Source organism: Apus apus, chromosome 2 (assembly GCF_020740795.1).
Source record: "Apus apus isolate bApuApu2 chromosome 2, bApuApu2.pri.cur, whole genome shotgun sequence".
Taxonomy (NCBI): domain Eukaryota; kingdom Metazoa; phylum Chordata; class Aves; order Apodiformes; family Apodidae; genus Apus; species Apus apus.
In genome coordinates, this window is record NC_067283.1 from 31,349,830 (window position 1) to 31,367,918 (window position 18,089).

The 18,089-nt window shown below is 38.2% G+C and overlaps 1 protein-coding gene across 1 annotated transcript in view; it reads left to right on the forward strand.

Moving 5' to 3' along the window:
* Positions 1-18,089, forward strand: part of HDAC9 (histone deacetylase 9) — a 286,192-nt gene that overhangs the window by 158,351 nt on the left and 109,752 nt on the right. Inside the window, exons 15-16 of the mRNA XM_051609619.1 lie at positions 367-416; positions 15,227-15,334. Of these exons, the coding sequence (XP_051465579.1) occupies positions 367-416; positions 15,227-15,334 (158 nt within the window). The remainder of the gene's footprint in view (positions 1-366; positions 417-15,226; positions 15,335-18,089) is intronic.

The following is an 18,089-nucleotide window of genomic DNA, read 5'->3' on the forward strand; positions in this document are numbered from 1 at the left end:
TGGGCAGAGGTGCCTATCTCACTCCACTGCTTGTAGAAGCTGCTGAGATGACTGCTTATCAGTTACAGATATGGGGATGACTAGCTGCCCTTGTTCAGAGTGACTTTCTGTGGAGATTTGATCATTATACTCCTTTGAAATTGCTGCTTACCAGTCTTAGGTTTTGTCACTATTACAAAATACTACCTTAAATGCCCTGTGGCTGATTTGCTTTCTAAGTGCTACTAATATTTTTCCTTCTCATACGTGGCATTTTCATTGTGTGATACTGAAATCTGAATTACTGTAAAGAATGATTACTGTTCCAGTATTTAAATGTATTTTTTATAAATGATGCTAATTGTTTCTTTTTTCTTTAATATATAGGAAACGTGTCTCAAAAACTCTTTTCCTTGTTGCCTTGTGGGGGACTTGGGGTAAGTAGAAGTTTGGTTTTTTTGCAAGAGGGACAGCATGCAACACGTGTATTCATTCATGAACTCTTGAACACTGTTGCATTATCAGTTCAAAGTCTTCAGAAGCTAATTAAAAATGTAGAGATGAAACCCAAGCCATTATAATTCTGTGTTTTCAAAGACATGGAAGACAGTACACTGCAATAAGTATATGGAACACTTAGATTGGAACATCTTTTGTGATAACGTATACATTTCTTAGTTGTCCCACTTTGTGTTTTTTTACAAGAGCTCTATTTAAGAGGAAAGCAGCACAGGTGCAATTGTTATAACAGAATGAGCTTTGGAGAAGCTGCTTTGTGTACTGTTGAAAAATAAATATAGCTTCCTATTTCTCCAAAGGACAAAAAAGTTACCAAAGCTAACATGTAGCATGACAAATGCTCACTAACTGCTAGCTAATAACTTGGATGTTGTTAAACTAATAAATTACTTGAGCATTTTTATGTCCTGTTTGGAAATAGATTCATTCTGAAATACAAGCTTGTGTGTATTAGGACACAGTAGACAAAAATCTGCTGACAAAAAACTGTTGCAACACTAGCTAAAAGAATTAATCTAAATTATTGAACAACGTGTAGAAAGGAGAGTTTCCACTGATGTTGGTATCATGCTCCTATTACATTCTATTGAGGATAATACCAGGGAGAAATAATTTTTCACACACAGAGGTTTTTCACGCAAAAGTATTCTACACTTTTGGTCCAGCTGGGTACGTTATTTCCTGATGTCAGCACTATCAAAGTGAAATTATTATACTGATGGGCTGGCTGGCTGATGCATATATATTTTAGTTCCCATTCGCTGTTTATGAGTATGAAGGAATAAAGCCACAATCTGTGGAGGTCAACTTCCAATGCCACCATCTAAAGTTTTTTTTTCTTTCATACTTCACAAAGGATAAATTTCATATCATACTAATCTTGTTTATAGTGGGGCTTTTTCTTATGGGATACCTAACTGAAGAAATACTCATTTTCTTAGGATTTAACACATAAAAAAGAAAAATTCCATTTCTGATTTCAGTATTCAGTAATTTTTGAAGATTTCTAAACTATGAGTTAAGGAACAAAGAATCAGGAAGTGGTAATCATTGCAGCTCCTCTACTGTGGACTTAGATTGCTAAGGATTCTTACTAAAATTTGGAACTTGGTGACTAGCAACTTGTTGATTTTGAAAGTTGGGGGTCATTTCTGTATGTGGATCAGCTAACATTACAAATTAGAAGCAGACATGCATGTCCATGTGCACTTCTGTGCACTACTTTGTGCACATATGCACACATTGCTGCACTAAAAAATGCTATTTTTTCACCCTGTTGTTGCAGTTATTAAGAAGCTTAGAGGAAATTGAACAAGAGATCAATAAAGTTGAGAAGGGATGTTGTTCAGATTTCTGAGTAAAGATAAGTTGATTTAAAATTTCTTGACAAATCTTTTTTGGGGGTTTGGAAAGTAAATAGGACTGTGGTATGCTTGTAAAATTAAAGCATAATATTTTTCTATGAAATAAGTTATTGTGATTTAAAAAAAAATCATGAATAGACATGTGCTTTGAAATCCTCCTAGTAATGAAAGTATGTTGTCCATTCCAAAGTTAACACAGTTCAGAAATGCTCAGCATAAATACATTTTTAAGCACTTAAATTTACCTACACTTTTTGAGTCTGTTTGCTTCATTTCTTATTTAAAATAATGGAAACTGGACTTTAAAGAACATGTTATAGAAATGGATCTTTTATTTATTTTTTTTCTAGTTGGTTTGCCTTTCTACATATTATTATTGTCAGGCTTGCTGTGGGGCTCTTTTAAAGGAACAGGTTATGACCTTTTTTCAAGGTAAATAATCAGATTAGGAGCTGTGATATTTAGCTGTCTATTGGTTAAGATGAGCTCTGGGAAAGGGAGCTGCTTCAAACTGTGTAGAAAGCAATTCTTAAGTTTGCTTTCAAAAATGATGGTGGAATGAAAGAAGCCTCGTTGCTACTTAGCAGCTATCAACTTAATTGAGTGTCATAAAGAAGCAATCAGTGTAAAACAGTAAGAGCGGTTCATACAAAGATTTTAAGGAGGAAGGGAACAATTATTTTTTTTTCCAATTTTTGTTCTCATTTATTTTCTTTCTTGATTGATTGATAACTTGTTTACCAAATAATACAGTGAGAAAGTATTAAGGAAAAGAAACACAAAACTGTTCCATTTTGCAGGAGACTTTATGGCTGCCTCTGGAACGATAGTTTTCAGAGCTCTTTGATCCTATTGTCTTCTAACCATATGGGGACCTTTCTGGCTGTTATTATGCAGCTCTTCCATTATTAAATAGATTAGTGGTTAGTCTGCTCTCACAGGGGATGGGAAATCTAGGTTCATTTCTCTCCACTACCAGGCTGGATTTAATATCAGAGCCTCCATCTCTTAGCGGATGTTGTTACCACTGAGGAGATCATAGATTGTTTCTGGTTGGGGACCCTCACACAATGCACTGATGCTGTGCCACTATTGGAAACAGCACTGGATCAGTAAGAGAGCATAAGTAGGATAAAGCCCACGTATCTAAGTCTGTGATCTACCAATTTAACACTTATAAATAATGTGAGTCCCTGCCCCACAAAGAGCTTATTTATTTCACTTGAAAGAATCACTGGAAAAATTGGAAACTGCGTTTGGAGCAAGGACTGGAACTTAGGACGTCACAGGCATTAAAAACATTATCAGCTGATGGACTCCAAGGACTGTATTGGCACAGGTTTGGGATGGCTTTCATTGTTCAGAAAGGTCTCATGAACCCCTATGACCCTGAATTCTGCAATATTATTGATTTATGTTATTATTTCTGTTATCAATAAACTGCAGCCAAGATCAGAAATCCGCTTCTTTGGACATTACTTACAGTTGCAGTCAAATAAAGTTTTTTCAAGAATTTCAAGAAGCAGTGTTCATAACTGATATTTTCTGATCCTCTTCCATCATGGCCCTGAATCTTTTGTATTAGTGGAAAACACACATAAAGCTGCTGTTTGCTGATTTTGTAAATATTTTTCATTCATATGAATTTTCTTTCAAGTAGTGATAAGGGCTGCTTATGTCAGGATCACTGGCAAGTTTGACTTAGTATCTGTTAGGTTTTCAGAAGAAAGCAAGCAACACATTTTACTGTTTTATAAGAAACTGTGAAATAATTAGCTCTCTTATCTACAACTAGAAAGCTGTTTCATACTGACAGCCAAACTGAACAGGTCTGAGAGAGAGAAGAAAAAAAAGTCATTTAAATCCAACCACCTAAATTTGCCTATAGCAGGTTTTCTTTCAAGGATGGTTAATTTTTTATCAGAGGACTATCGAGGGTCAGCAGAATAACATCCGCTGAAGTATGGGAGAATGCAAGAATGCTTTTTTATTCTTTTTTTGAGCTTAACACTGTTCCAGAACCAAATGTTTCTAAGGAATTCTAATACCGGGGGGATGAAATTCCTTGTGTTGGAGGGAAACTAGCAGCTCTACAGCCAGCAGTTTTAATAACAAAAGATGGTTTCTTGCAGCTGGTCAGAGGTTTGGAATGTGAAGAGTCTTCCAGGAGAGGTGGGTAGATTGCAGGTGAAGTGGCCAAATGGGGAGAGTAATCACAAATTAGATTTTGTTTCTCTGGATTATTTGACCATTCCACAATTTTTCATCTGTAAACAGCCACTAGAACTACAACTGAACATTTGTTCAATGCATCCATCTATTCCAATTCTTCCCCTTCTGTTGTGCTGTGAAAATGACAATAAGAGAAGCAGAAATCTACTTTTAATGGGAGTTAGTTTCATCTCCTTGCCTCAGTCTGTCACTAAAAATAGTGATTGTTTCCCTGCCTGTTTGACCTGCTGCTGTGTGAAGAAATCTTGAAGTCATTTCTCAGCCATATTTTTTTGTCTAGTTGATAGGCAAAAAAACCCACAAAAGCAAAGAAGAGCAGGCTTTTATGATAATGTCATCATCGGCTCTCAGCTTCAAACACTTCTGCGGCTTTTGAATTGTCATTTATAACTTGGAACTGAACCGACCCATAATTCCCTTGATGCATTTAGAGAAATTGATAACAGACTGCTCCTTTTATGGCTCAGAGGAGGCAACTCCAATCACATCACTATTGGCAGTCAATATTATTTTCTGACATGGTTATAAAAGTATAAAGGGGCTTATGGCATTTGTTTAGATGAGGAATGGGCTCTCAAGCTGTGCTGGGGTTTATGGGTCCAGATTACTGAGAAGCAAAGGGAATATGATGTTTGCAAACAGGATATGATTTTATTTAAGTTTGGGTTTCATACGTTGCTCCCTGGGGATTGTCCTGCAGACAGAAGAGAATTTCACTTTTATCATATGAAATTGGGCAGCTATCCAATCCCTCCTGCTCTCCCCCCATCCTCAAAAGACACTATTTCAAACCTGTAATGCGTAAAGTCAGGTCTTTAAATTGCAAAAGGAGGAGCTGGGGGAGAACACCACCCTGCAAGAAATCAGACTACTGCAGAATAAATGTTCAGTGAGATGATCAGAGTGGTTTGTGGGCTAAATATTGAGCCATCTGAATGGCTAAGAATGGCTTGTGCATATTATAGAAAGTCCATTGCTTTCCCTTTAATTTTGCTGTTACAGCAGTAAAACAGACATGAGATTTTCTACTGGAATAAGATGGTCTTGTTTCATTAGGTGATGGCATTGTTTCATTAACTGAAGTGTATCTTAGATCTTTCATATCAAATAAAACTTTGGCCTGTAAATATCCAGAAAATAAATGTAAAGCTATAAAATCTCCCTACATTTTTACATAACTTACAAAATATTACTATTTTTGAATGTTGTATTTCTTCCTGGCGTTCCTTCCTGTGGTAGCTGGACAGTACTACTTTTTTGTCCTGACCACACAGGAAGAAAAGCAATAAGAAAGGCAAGCTTTCATGAGTATGAAACTTTAGTAAGTCATTCACGCAACAAATTGTTTTCTGCTGCTTCTCATTCTTCCCTTGATTTTCTCAGTCTGAGACCAGGAAGAATTTTCAGTCTTTACACATTATGAGTCTTCATTACTTTTACTTGTGTAAGAGCTAATGGTACCAACTTGGTTCCATTACCATGGTAAACTAGTGTAAAAATTAGGAAAATATTGGCAATGGAATTGTCTTCTTGTAGCAGATTTTAGACTCCAGGCTGCTTAGAGTTCTCTCAGTATACCTGCATGAAAACCTCGCTGTAAAAAATTAAGGCTGTCTATGGTTTGGGCACTCAAATTAAACATCTCTAGGCAGATATTGGAATTCACTTGTGTCCTTCCCCTATATCCCAGGCTGTACCAAAATACATATAGTCCTTTCATAATATCAACCAAAAGTATGTGTCTTTCCTGGCCTGGGGAAAGCAACCTGTTATTCCTAGTCAATCTGACGTCTTCCATTTAGAAATCATTAATATACCATTCTGCCAATATATGCACTTATTAATTTAAAATACTTACCTGAGTCCCAGTCTAAACCTACTGAAGTTTGCCAGTTATAACATTTTGGAGCAGATTGTGGGAGACTTCTGGATATAAGGGATTTTTTTACTTCCTAAGCCTCTCTGGCAGCTACATCATTACTACAGAAATGCCAAGGTTTAGTCAAAACAACCTCACAGGCACATAGTACTTTAATTGATATGTTTTGCAGGACTATTTAGGACTTACAGTTACACGCCATTAACAATGTGGTATTTTCTGCAGAGAATATCAAAATAGGCCATCAAAAAGGTCATCCTGGTACCACTCCAAGGCACAACTTAAGGCCAGTGGCCATAGGACTGGAGCAAGGGGCTGGAGGTCTGTCATCCCAGAGCATTCAAGGATCTGCATGCTCCGTCACTTAGAGCAGTTAGTTCCAGGGAGACCTACTTAGGCTGTCCACAGGGTAAGGGAATGAGGATGTAATGTACTCCCAGTGATGCTGGTTAATGTACTTTTTAGGTAGTATACCCCCGTCAGTTCTGGCCATTCATAAGAGCCAGCTGTTTCAGTGGTATGTGTTTTGTAGGAATGGACCAACTGACAGTACGCTTTAGTTCATCTCTCTTTAAACACAGAGATCTGTAGGCTTTCCAGCTGATGAGGTCACATGTTCTTTGAATGGGCAAACTAAGGAAGAAATAGGGAAATGAGATAAAAACTTCACATTTACTTACTTTCAGTCCAGAATAACAACAAGTCTCCGAAGACTGTCTTGTCCATCCCCACATACCTAATTTAATACAAACCACAAATTTTCTTCACTGAAAGCATTGTCAGGCACAGTTTGCCCAGGGAAGTGGTGGAGTCACCGTACCTGGAGGCGTTTAGAAAACATGTAGATATAATGCTGAGGGACATGGGTTAGTGGTGGACTTGGCAGTGTTCTAGGCTAACAGTTGCACTTGATAGTCTTATAGGTCTTTTCCAACCAAAGCAATTCTATGATTCTATGCTGAAACAGACAAAGCAGGACCCTACTTGCCTGTAAAACCATTGGAGAGCAATAGGCATCACTAGAGCAGGATTTCACCTAAGATAAGAATAACTGACTAGAGGTGCTTGATTTCTTTCACTGACAGGGATTTGAAGCAACTAAATTCCCCATTTTTGGCAGACTCATAAAAAAAATAATTAAAAAAAGTTAACAAGTGTGATAATACAAATCTGGATGATTAGTGCAGGAAATAGTTATCCTTTTACTGAAATACAGAGACTTCATCTGAAAAGTGCAATGGTGTCTCATCTGGGCAGGGAGGGGATGCCACATTTAGTATATCAATACCGTGGCCACAAAAAAAAAAAAAAAAAGGAAAAAATCTCTTCACACTAAAGGGCAGATATTTTGTCCCATTCTTGTCCTTTCACAGCACTGAGCTGGCCCTTTGCCATCCACCACAGAGCTGTTCAACTAAGAGACATAGATCCTTGGCATCATTGCAGGCACAACAAAATATTCTAGAATAGTTCCAAACTGCTTTTACTGCAGGCAAAGATAGAAAGCTCAGGAGTCGTAATCAAACACAGAATTTGGTCCCTCAGATATTTTTTTTGTCCTTTTTAATGGAAGACATTTTTTTCCTTGGTACTAAACCAGATTAAAATTGCAAATGAAGATTCAGCAAATGGAATGCAGAAAATTATTATGAAGTTAATGAGCTACCATAAAGAATTATTTTTGCATTGTCAAAAAGCTTTTCTGTGGTTTAAGGCCAGCATTATGCAAATAAGCCTTTTTATTTGCCAGAATATGAACATTTATATACATGTGTGTAGTTTTTAATATATATATATATTTACACACACAGTTATGTGAAATAGTGGAATAGTACCATATACAATTTTCTAATACTGTTCACTGTCCCCAGACTCAATCATGCAACACACATGGATTTGATGGGAATTCTGTAACTAAAGCAGAATTCACATTTGCATTTTAAAAACACATCATGTGCTCATTGATAGAATTCAGCCCCCAAGGTGGACAGGCAAGCTCTCTGAAGAAGAAATATTAGTATGCTGCTTGTCTTAATACCAGTTTCCAGCTCCATGGTGGCCTCTAACAGAAAGATTATCAATATACAAGAATAAAGCTGAAATTCTATACACTGTTAAAATGTGTCAGCAGCAAGTGATGGCACTTTCAGAAAATAAGGCTTGAATTTTGCATATAAAAGTTGTAATTTTTTTAACCGTATGCATTACAACCAACTACATATAGTTCTATCTATTTGCCTATAAACTCCTGGAAACTATGATCAAGCATAAGAAGGCAGTTGCACAAGCATTTTCACACACTAATCCTTTAAATACTAAAACAAATGTCAAGTTAAATTAATAGAGTACTCAGGGCTAGGTCTGAAAGTGCAGTAACATTTTTACAAGCATCTGGTGATATATGCCACATAGCTGAGACTTGAATCTGGGCCTAAGTGTTTTATTTATGAGTTTTTTCTGAAAACAAGTTCTAATCCACATCTAATCCATGCTCTCCTCCCTCCATTCCCCTTACCAATGATCTACACATCGCTGTTTCACTAAGTTTTTGAGATACTTTGGGGTTTTATGAGGCCCAGAGATCCTGAATGCCTGACATAAAAGTTAGTTTGAGAGAGTAATTGAATCAAACTATTTCTTCTGAAGATATTATTCTATTCAGGTTTCAGCTCAGCTTAGCTTGATTCTTTTCTGATTCTTGTTTTCAATATGAAGTTCTTTATTTTTTAATACAGACCTCACATATTTACTTTTTTACAAACCTCCAGGTGAATTCCTTTTGTACAGAAGGAGGGATGCTGCATTTCTATCAGTTGCTGACTACATCAGTAACTCTGCTAGGTATTCAGTTATTAATTTTTACTTGGATTTTTTTTTTACTGAGTATTTTCTGAAAATTGGCTTTGATTTAAAACACCTTTACAAATTAGATTGCTACTGGCAAGTTAAACTTGGAAAATGGCAAATATTCTACATAGAATAGGTACATGTAGTATCCACATTCCTTGTTCTTGCCCAAAAAGTGTCTTTGGGGATCAGAATTATTAGCCTCTAAAATTCTTTTTAGAACTCCATTTCCATGAATATGATTGCTGATAAATTCTCCTCCTGGGGTTATTCAAGCACACCAGAGAAGCCAACACAAGCCCAAGTGAATTCCATGGGTTTTGTTTAAGCAATTATTTGTGATGATCCATTGAACTGTTCATCCCACTAGTGTCTGAAGATTGCATCCCCTTCACAATTTATTTGTAAACCACACTGGTAGGCAAGAAAGTACAAAAAGCTGATATTCTGGGTACTCTCTATGGCAGGCATTTTAGATTAAAGCAGCTGGAAATGCCTTTGGCAGAACAAATCTCTCATACAGCTGTAAAAAAGCAGTAAAAATAAAGGAAGATCACGGTAAATATTTTTCCTAAAGTAGTCCTCTTTTACACACTTCCTGTATGTGGGATTTATGGAAGAGACATCAACCATGCAAACTTTTTCTCCTTTGTTCCCTAATGAGAGACGTGGCTGACAGGCCATTCATTAGAGATTGTTCCTTGGAGATGATGTGCACACCTTCGCTTCTTTAGTCATGGTGAGATGAAACAGCAGCTGAGAAGCACGTTGAGGACTTTTTGGTTCTTAGAAGAAATCACGGAGGTGATGAATGATCGCCAGGACATCTGTAGGAGTGGGAGGTGAAGGCTATGAGCGTGGCACCTGGGAAGCTGCATTGCTCATGGTTAGGAGCAAAATATTATAAAGTTCTGCACTAGTGTTTACTGGCATCAACTGTCTCTGAGAATGACAGATTCCTTGCTGCAACTGGAAGCAAAATGCCACACACAATTTTTAGAGGTTGCAACACTTCAGGAAGAGATTTTATTTCTATTTTCATGCTAGGGAAATGAAAACACCCAGTGAAGGAAACATATTTGCTCTGGCCTACATGGAAGAGTGTGAGATTCTGTATGCTTTTTAAAGCTAAAGCAAAGGAATTTGCTCTGCAATACACAAGTTTTATTAAACTGCAATATCCCTGAGAAGTTCTGTATTCTCCTATATGATTTCTCACAGATTTCTTAATCAGTTTGTTTACTGCATAGAGCTAAAGTGCTGTCAGCTTAATATATTCTATTTACTTCTCAGTTTTATAACCACTTATATCAAAGGAAGGCATGTTTTTTTATGTTGCAGTTTTTTCCAGATTTGTGTTGAAATGTGTCCATCTGAAACGCATACTGGATTAACTTCCATACGAGAACAGTTGAGGCCAACCTCTGCTGTTTAAACAAAGGGCAAAGAATCTTTTTAAACTACTGCAATGAACTGCTAGTTTTTATCTTGTTGTCCAAGATGCTGCTATCAAAGGATCATCACAGTTCAAAATTTCCATGAACGGGTAGATGACAGAATGCATTTTTTAACTGTTCTCAGAGAATAAGTAAAGAATCTCTGGTAAGGACATGTGGTAACTCTAGGAGGACTGGTTTTGATTTTTGTGATGGCAACAGTTGTGCAAAGAATCCAGAGCAGGATGAGCAATTCAGTATATTTTTAGTTCCTCTTACGAGTGAAATCAGAATTCCACTGAAGAAGCATGATTTATGTTAAATTGCAGATTGTGTGCACGTGCGTGTGTGTGTGTGAGAGAGAGGGCAGGCTCTAGGATGTTTTCTCAGAATCCACCCCAAAACAGCAGCTTGGACTTACTTTTTTTATTGCTGTGTAGTTATCAGTGGTGAGTTTACAGTAATTATTTAAGAAAGAGAAATAACTCACATCATGCAGGGTGTTAAAAATGGAAGGGTGTGTCAGACTGTGAGAAGCATGTCTGGTCAGCAAAACTGTGCTCCAGTGACAATTAGGCATATCCCAGGAGGTTTCCAGAGGAAGGAGGACTGAAACAGAGGATGAGTGGTGGCATAGGAAGGGACAGGTAAAACAAAAGACAATCATAAATACCTTTTCAAAATGCCTTACAATTATTATTCATGCTACTTTTTTTCCTCTCTGAGGCAGGTTCCAGATAAATGTAAAGAGCAGGCCAAGTGGCATTTCCAGTTTCAGCAACTGTGGTGATTTCAGAAAGGCCTTTAAGTAAACAATGTCTCTCTCAGATATATTTCCATGTCCTTTCTCTGCACCTTCACATATATGCGCTACAACCTAAGCACAGTGTAAAGAGTTGGTAACTTTCAAACATTATAGTCAGTCTTCCTTAATATGAAATATTACAGGTATGAGAGGGTAACGTACAAGCTCTCTATCTGCTGAAACATCTCTGGTGCAAGGTTTCTTGTTTCGTAGCTTGTTTTCGGTATGCTTAAAATCTTTATTGTGAAAGTCAAGTTATCACATAGATATTTCTTGTAGGAAGCATTCAGATTGAATTCTTTTTGTAGCGGAAAGCAGGGAAATTCTGTGTACAGGGCTTGAAATATTACTTGCATTAAGTCAGGAAAAGTTACCTACATTTCTTTTCACTTAAGTCATTCCCTTCCTCTTTAATGCCTCCACATCCACTTCAGGGACAGGTAGCTTAATTTCTATCATCTGTAGCTTTACAGAGTACTAGCTTTGCTACACATGCCAATGATTGAGCTATACTAGATGTGCTTGAAAAAGCCTACAACCTACAGTGCTCATTCAGGAAACTCGGAGTGAAGTAAATCCATATGTGTGTTAGAAAGTCAGTGTTCAGATAGAGTTTGTATTTTCTGGCTCTTTGCACTATCACGCACAATTCTTCTTTGAAGAACGGCATCCGTGATAGGATTTTTGATAAAGAAGTGTGTAGTATGCTCAGAGTTTAACACTGACATTTTGATGCTTTGAAAAAATATTTTTTTTCATTTGGTTAGACAGTGAGAACATTTTCCTACTCTGACAATTTTTAAAGGACTCCTAAATGAAAATAACATATATAATTAAGCAGAAAAAAAAAAGGGGGGGGGCTAAGATTTTGTGTTAGCATTAAGCTACAAATGCTATATTTTCTCTAAATTTTGTTTAACGTTTTCTGAAAAAAAATACTAATCAAGATAGAGCTTTACTGAATTCTTTGGCTGCTCCAAAGCACTTGCAGAACAAAAGTAACCTCTTAAAAAATTCCATCTGACTTTTTCATAGTCTGTGATTCAGAAAGCGTCACATTTGTCACAAATTCATGCATACTCAGCATCTAGATAGACTGTCAGATACATGTGATATATACATGAACTAGAACCAGAAACCACAGTGTCTAATCCTATTCCCTTTACTTGTATAAAATCCAACAATTGCATCTCATAGGAATTAAGAATAGCATATCTAGTAGCATTTTACATAGCTGCATTTAATATACAGCTTGACAACTGGCCTAGCTAGTAGCTGTATTTTTAATGGGTTTGCCATTTATATCACTGTATTTCAATAGCAATTTACAAAGTAAACATTGAGTAACACTACAAGAAAATATCTGTTTAAACACCTGAAGCATTGAAGGCAATAGACAGAACTAATGGAGATATAAAATGGAGACAACATTTTCCAGTTGCTACAGTTAAAGCATTGGCTGTGTGATTAAAGTGTTTCTAGGTTGTTCTTTGTGAAATGTTCTTCAGAAATTCAGTCTTAATTATGCCTGAATATGAAATAGAATTTGATATCTAAGTTTATAATATTGTTCCCTTTCAGGGTAATTATTCATATGTTTACATTAGTTTTCTTGCATTATAATAGCTGTGCACTAAGGTTTGCAACTTTAATTAAGCTACCCCTGGCTTTGAGAGTTTACCATTCATTACATGTTGCATGCCCAAGAGATCAGCTAAAATAAAAAAATTTCCTGTGTACATTGAGGTGGTCATTTTTTAAAATTCCCCAGGAAACACTGTTTTGTTTTCTGATTGCCCATTTTTACTTCCAGTCCAGGCAAAATTAGGTAGCAGTCATTCAACTGGTCTGAGGGAATTTTTTCAGTGGAATAGATTTGGTCTTATTGTTCCAGTTCAGTCTCCGCACGCTCAGTTGAAAGCAGAAAATGACAAATGCCGTATCATGGCTTTCGGCGGTTGGAGAGACTGCTGGCTCATGTGTCAGAGCAGACAACTGTCTTGAAGGGTGGGTACTCTCAAGCTGTGGTTACAATTTTAACTTAATCGGCCTTCCTGGAAATGAATCATAGTCCCTTTGAGGATGCAGGCTCCTGCTCGTGCCCTGGTGTACCGAGCAGCTGCCATTGAATCATTTTCATCAGCCACTCCTTCATGTTAACCTTAATTTGCTAGACATAAAAATGGTAAGAAAGTACTCCCTCCCAGCCCTCATGCAGATACTTCTTTATTTAAAGTACTGCATAGAATTTTTCAGACTTTATTATGGTTTGATTAAATTGATTTCACCAATGACCTTTTCTTATTTATCTCCTTATTTATTGAAAAAATGAAAATCAATTCACAATTGCTTTAAAGCAATAAAGAGACAGCCAGAAGGTCTGCCTAAAGTTGTGTATCTTTTTTTTTTTTTTTTTTTTTTTTACTTTTTTTTTACTACTTAGCTTATTTCTTATTTCTTGTTGTAATTTTTTTAGTTTCCTATGGATTGACGTGCTTCTTTGGGAAAGCTACTTAATTCCTTTAAGTTTCAAACTATCAGTCTGAAAAAAAAAAAAAAAATCATTCCATATCAAGCTGATGATGCCTTATTGTGTTTGTGCAACATTTTGAGTGTCTCAGATCAGAACAGTGTGCTTTTCTCACTGTTATTCTAATCTTTGTGAGTAAAATCCAGTCATCTTATTCAGGTCTACTTTGAAAACGAACAATTTTCATCAGTTATGTTGTGTGCATAAAAACTGATCAAAATTATAGAAAACTCAGGTCCAGTACACTGAAAAGTAAGATCACTTTAGTTGCTTGAAATGTAATATTATTGTAACAGTAATGGTGAAGACATTTGACAGGTGTAGAGAAGATCAAGCTTCTTTCTGTTTCAAATGACTAATCAGAGAAATTCCTCAGAACCTTTAGAGTCGAGTAGCAGTTGCATCCATTTTCAATTACTCGATTTTTTATTTTTTTTTTTTTTTTTAAAGAAATTAGGAACAGAAGCTTCTGGTTCAAACTGAAAGCATGTCTCAGTGTGCTTGGAAGTTATCCAAATAGCATCTGCCACAGTATTTTGTCTATCCCAAAACGTTTTTCTTTTCATGATAAATTTGTATGGTATGATACAATCAAATGCACTTCCCATGGAGCATCAAGGAAGTCTGGCTGTCTCTTTGGATGACTTTTTCAGACTGTTTTACACCATCATGTCTGCTTGGCATAATATCATATAAGGGATATACAACATTTCACCTATACTTTTTGATATGTTTCCTCAAATAAATAGTTACTAAAAACAAATTTCAGAAGCAAAATTTCAGCATACTGATTGAAGCTGTAGAGCAGTGCTGCCTAGCCATCTTTATAGTATTTCCTTTATTTTATCTTTATAATATTTTATCCTTCTGTTTTATGTAGTATTCATGTAATGTTTTACATGTCACACTTGATCATTTGGACGGTGCAAAAGATAATTTTCTCTGCTTCAAGCAACCATGTTTATCTGTTAAAAAGTGGCACCTAAAGGCTTGCAGCCAAAACTTACTAGTTCATCAACACTGGAGATACAGAAAGAATTGCACTTCATTTTATTCCATTTTATTTTCTGCCTGTTGCAATAGTGCCTACTGAAATTAATATAAGCAATTGTTCTGGTTTCAGTCACTTAGAAATGACTCCTGCCTGGGTAGGAAAGATGAGGGCTTTTTTTTCTTCCCCCCTGAAAAAAGGCTAAGTTGTGGTTGCAGGGCTGCCCGTGCCTGCTGCTGGAGCCAGGGCCGGCCGTCCCCGCTGGAGGCTTTGTCCCAGCGCTGGCAGGTCCCTGTCCCCCCGCTGGCCCGAGGGCCCGGCACACGGCATCTGGCAGCCCACGAGCAGGCCAGGCCCAGCTGGGCCAGCCTAACGCTGTTTGTAATGAGAAATCTAAACAGGGAATGGCAGCGAGGCATGACAGGAATGTGTTTCCATTGGAGAAGCCCGTGCAGAGAAAAAGCATAAGCAAAGCCATGTCCAGAAGGCCTTTTAGCTGGCCAGGACGGAAGACTGATGTTATTGTACACGGGCTGTCACGCTGCCAGCCCTCCCTCACGGGTTTGTTTTCTCTCATGCTCTCCCTCTCTCTCTCCCTCTCCCTCTCTCCCCTGCCTTCCTCCCGGGGCTGGCTGTTTGCTCAGGTGGACAGTGACACCGTTTGGAACGAGCTGCACTCAGCTGGGGCGGCACGCATGGCGGTGGGCTGTGTCATCGAGCTGGCGGCCCGCGTGGCCTCCCGGGAGCTGAAGGTGAGGTCCAGGCCGCGCTGTGGGTGGGAGAGCTGGGGCGGTGGAGCTGGGGGGGTCTGGAGGGAGGCATCGTTCCAGGGAGCGTGGTGGGAGGAGGGCTGGGAGGATGGCCACGAAGGGGTGGCAGCCTGGGCGGCTCATCCAGGCCTCGCCAGTACTGCCGTGCCATCCGTACGAGGAAGCAGCGCTGGGTCCTTGCAGCACAGGTTGCTACAGCCTGAGGGGAAGCTACTCGTTGCATGCACATATCTGAAAAGTGGCTGCTGCACTGCCTTTTGAAGCGCTTTAAGAAAAAAAGGTTTTAATTTTTTAGTCACGTACATAATCTCAGGATACCACCCAGAGAGAGGAGAGGCAAATAGCGGGAGTGCAGGCAGGGGGAAGAGAGAGGCGGCTGGTGAGGAGAGCCGTGACCCGGAGGTGCCTTCCTACTGACTGCCCCTCGCTCTTCTCCCTGGCCCCCTTTCCTTTCCTATCTCTGTGCCGCACAATCTGCAAGGCATGAGGTACAAAACCCAAATTATTCCCAGTCTAAACAATTTATAAAAGCTCCAGACCTGATGGACTTTGACATTTTATTTGGTATTTTAACAGCCCTATTTAAAGGTACACCATATGCAGCCGGAGTGCAGGCCTGCCCCAATAAACATTGTTGGAGCTAGCATGTCTTCTTAATGAAACTGTTTATTCACTTTCCAGTCCAAATACTAATGGATTAAGTCCTGTTTCCAAAAATCAAGAGAGAAATAAATATTGTTGAATGAGCATGGTATGATTATTTTCAAAATGCAAAAAATGCATTTGATCTTGGGAGTTTTTTCATGTTGGTCAAAATACATGAGCTGCATATTTGGGATATATCTATATGGGTATATATCTTTGGGTATATATAAACATATAAACGTGTATATATACATAGATATAGAATAAATAGGTACATAAATGGCAGCGTACTCAGGTGAAATGCAGCAGTATAGCTCTGACCCAATTGAATGCTGTTACTGAACTTTCATATTCAGACATCAAAATCATTAGCCAGATACTACAGAAAATGTACTAATTCTTAAATCCAGACCAAGGAGAGGGCACATTGTATACGATCCTGTGGTGCATCCCTTTTGATGGGTACTTCATCCCTTTTAAGCTTTGTGGGCAGAGTAGGATTCAATACACAATTCACAGTGTTTTTTCCCTGCCCAATGGGCCTAATGAAGGTGAAGAAGGATTTTTTAGCTAGTTTTTACCTTTGGCAACTATGGGACATACACTGGCCTCTAAGTCAATATAAAACAAGTTTTGATAAGAATAATGAGATGTGTCCTGTGTGCAGCTGATACGCTCAGCATCTGCTGCAGAACCTTTGCTGTTTGCCTCTGTACTTTCGTGGTGTCTTTCCATAGCGTGCATTTCTGAGTGACTTGCCCTAGATATGATCCTGCTCTGGCAGGGGGGTTGGACTCAATGATCTCCAGAGGTCCCTTCAAAACCCTAACATTCTGTGATGCTGTGATTCTGTTAATGCTTTTAGTTGTTTTTGTATATGTGATGAACAGCTGAAGAGAATCAAACCTCAGCCACTCTGAGACCTTGGTTGCTACTGGTTTTACAACAGTCTATAAACAAATATTATAAGTGTATTGCTAGTTTGTAGTTTGCTGTACAATTATTGTTGACTCTAAATACATTGTGTGTCTAGAGTGTAAAGAATTGAAACAGCCTCATGCAACCTCCAGTTGAGATATAGGAAAGGTAATTGTTCAATAGATGTGCCAAGTAGATGGCTTACATCATATCATGAAGAAAACAGGAATGGAAAGGGTTTGCTGTGAAAGAGAATTGGGAATACTCATGCCATTCCTGGTAAGTTCTAACCTGTTCCTATACTTCCAGCATGAAGCCCAATGACTTACGTGCCACCATGCCAACTCTATGAACTAACAATCTGCATGTGGTATTCCTAATTTAAGGTTGTGGAAAGGTTTTTTAAGGCTTGACTGACAGTAGAAAAAGCATGCTAGTAGAAGTTCTGGAAATGCACTGATCTTGATACTAGCTATTTTGGCAGAGTCTGCCCGTGTCACTGCATCCACACAAACCTGTGTTTTGCTGGCAAGTTACTCCCAATACCATCATATGGTAAATGGCATTAGGGGGATTTTTGCAGTGTTTTCTGAGGTTTTCTATGTGGTGTTCAGGATGACATTTTAGGTAACTGTAAGATTCTAACACCACAGATCTGTGTGTTCCAATCTACTTTAATGATTAAGCATGTGACTTTTCCATCTTGCTGCCATTTTTTCACTAGAAACATATATGTTGCACTGATCAGCTATTTCTTGTATAGGAAAAATGCCAATTCTATACTGTACTTGTGAAGATCTGAGAGGAAGTGACTGAAGCTGACCACTTCCATGTGCATTCGTTGAGCAAATATGCATGTGAAGCAACCATTTGTGGCCTGTACTTTGAGCAATGAGTGGGAGGATTAAGTTTTGATGGGATCATGGAATGATCTGCCACAGCTTCAGAATATTTGGATGAAAAAAAAAATGCCTTCCAAGAATCGTGCATAAGCTTTCACAGCTCTGCAACATGTAAACAGCAAGATGAGAGCAACAGAAAAACAAGAAGCAGTTTTTCCCTGGAGGTTTACTGCTGTGGATTGCTATCAGATGGTGCGCTGTCAATTGGATGTCATCTTAAGAAAAAAGAGTAAATTCTGAGACAGGTCATACTGACTTGCTCTGAAATCCTG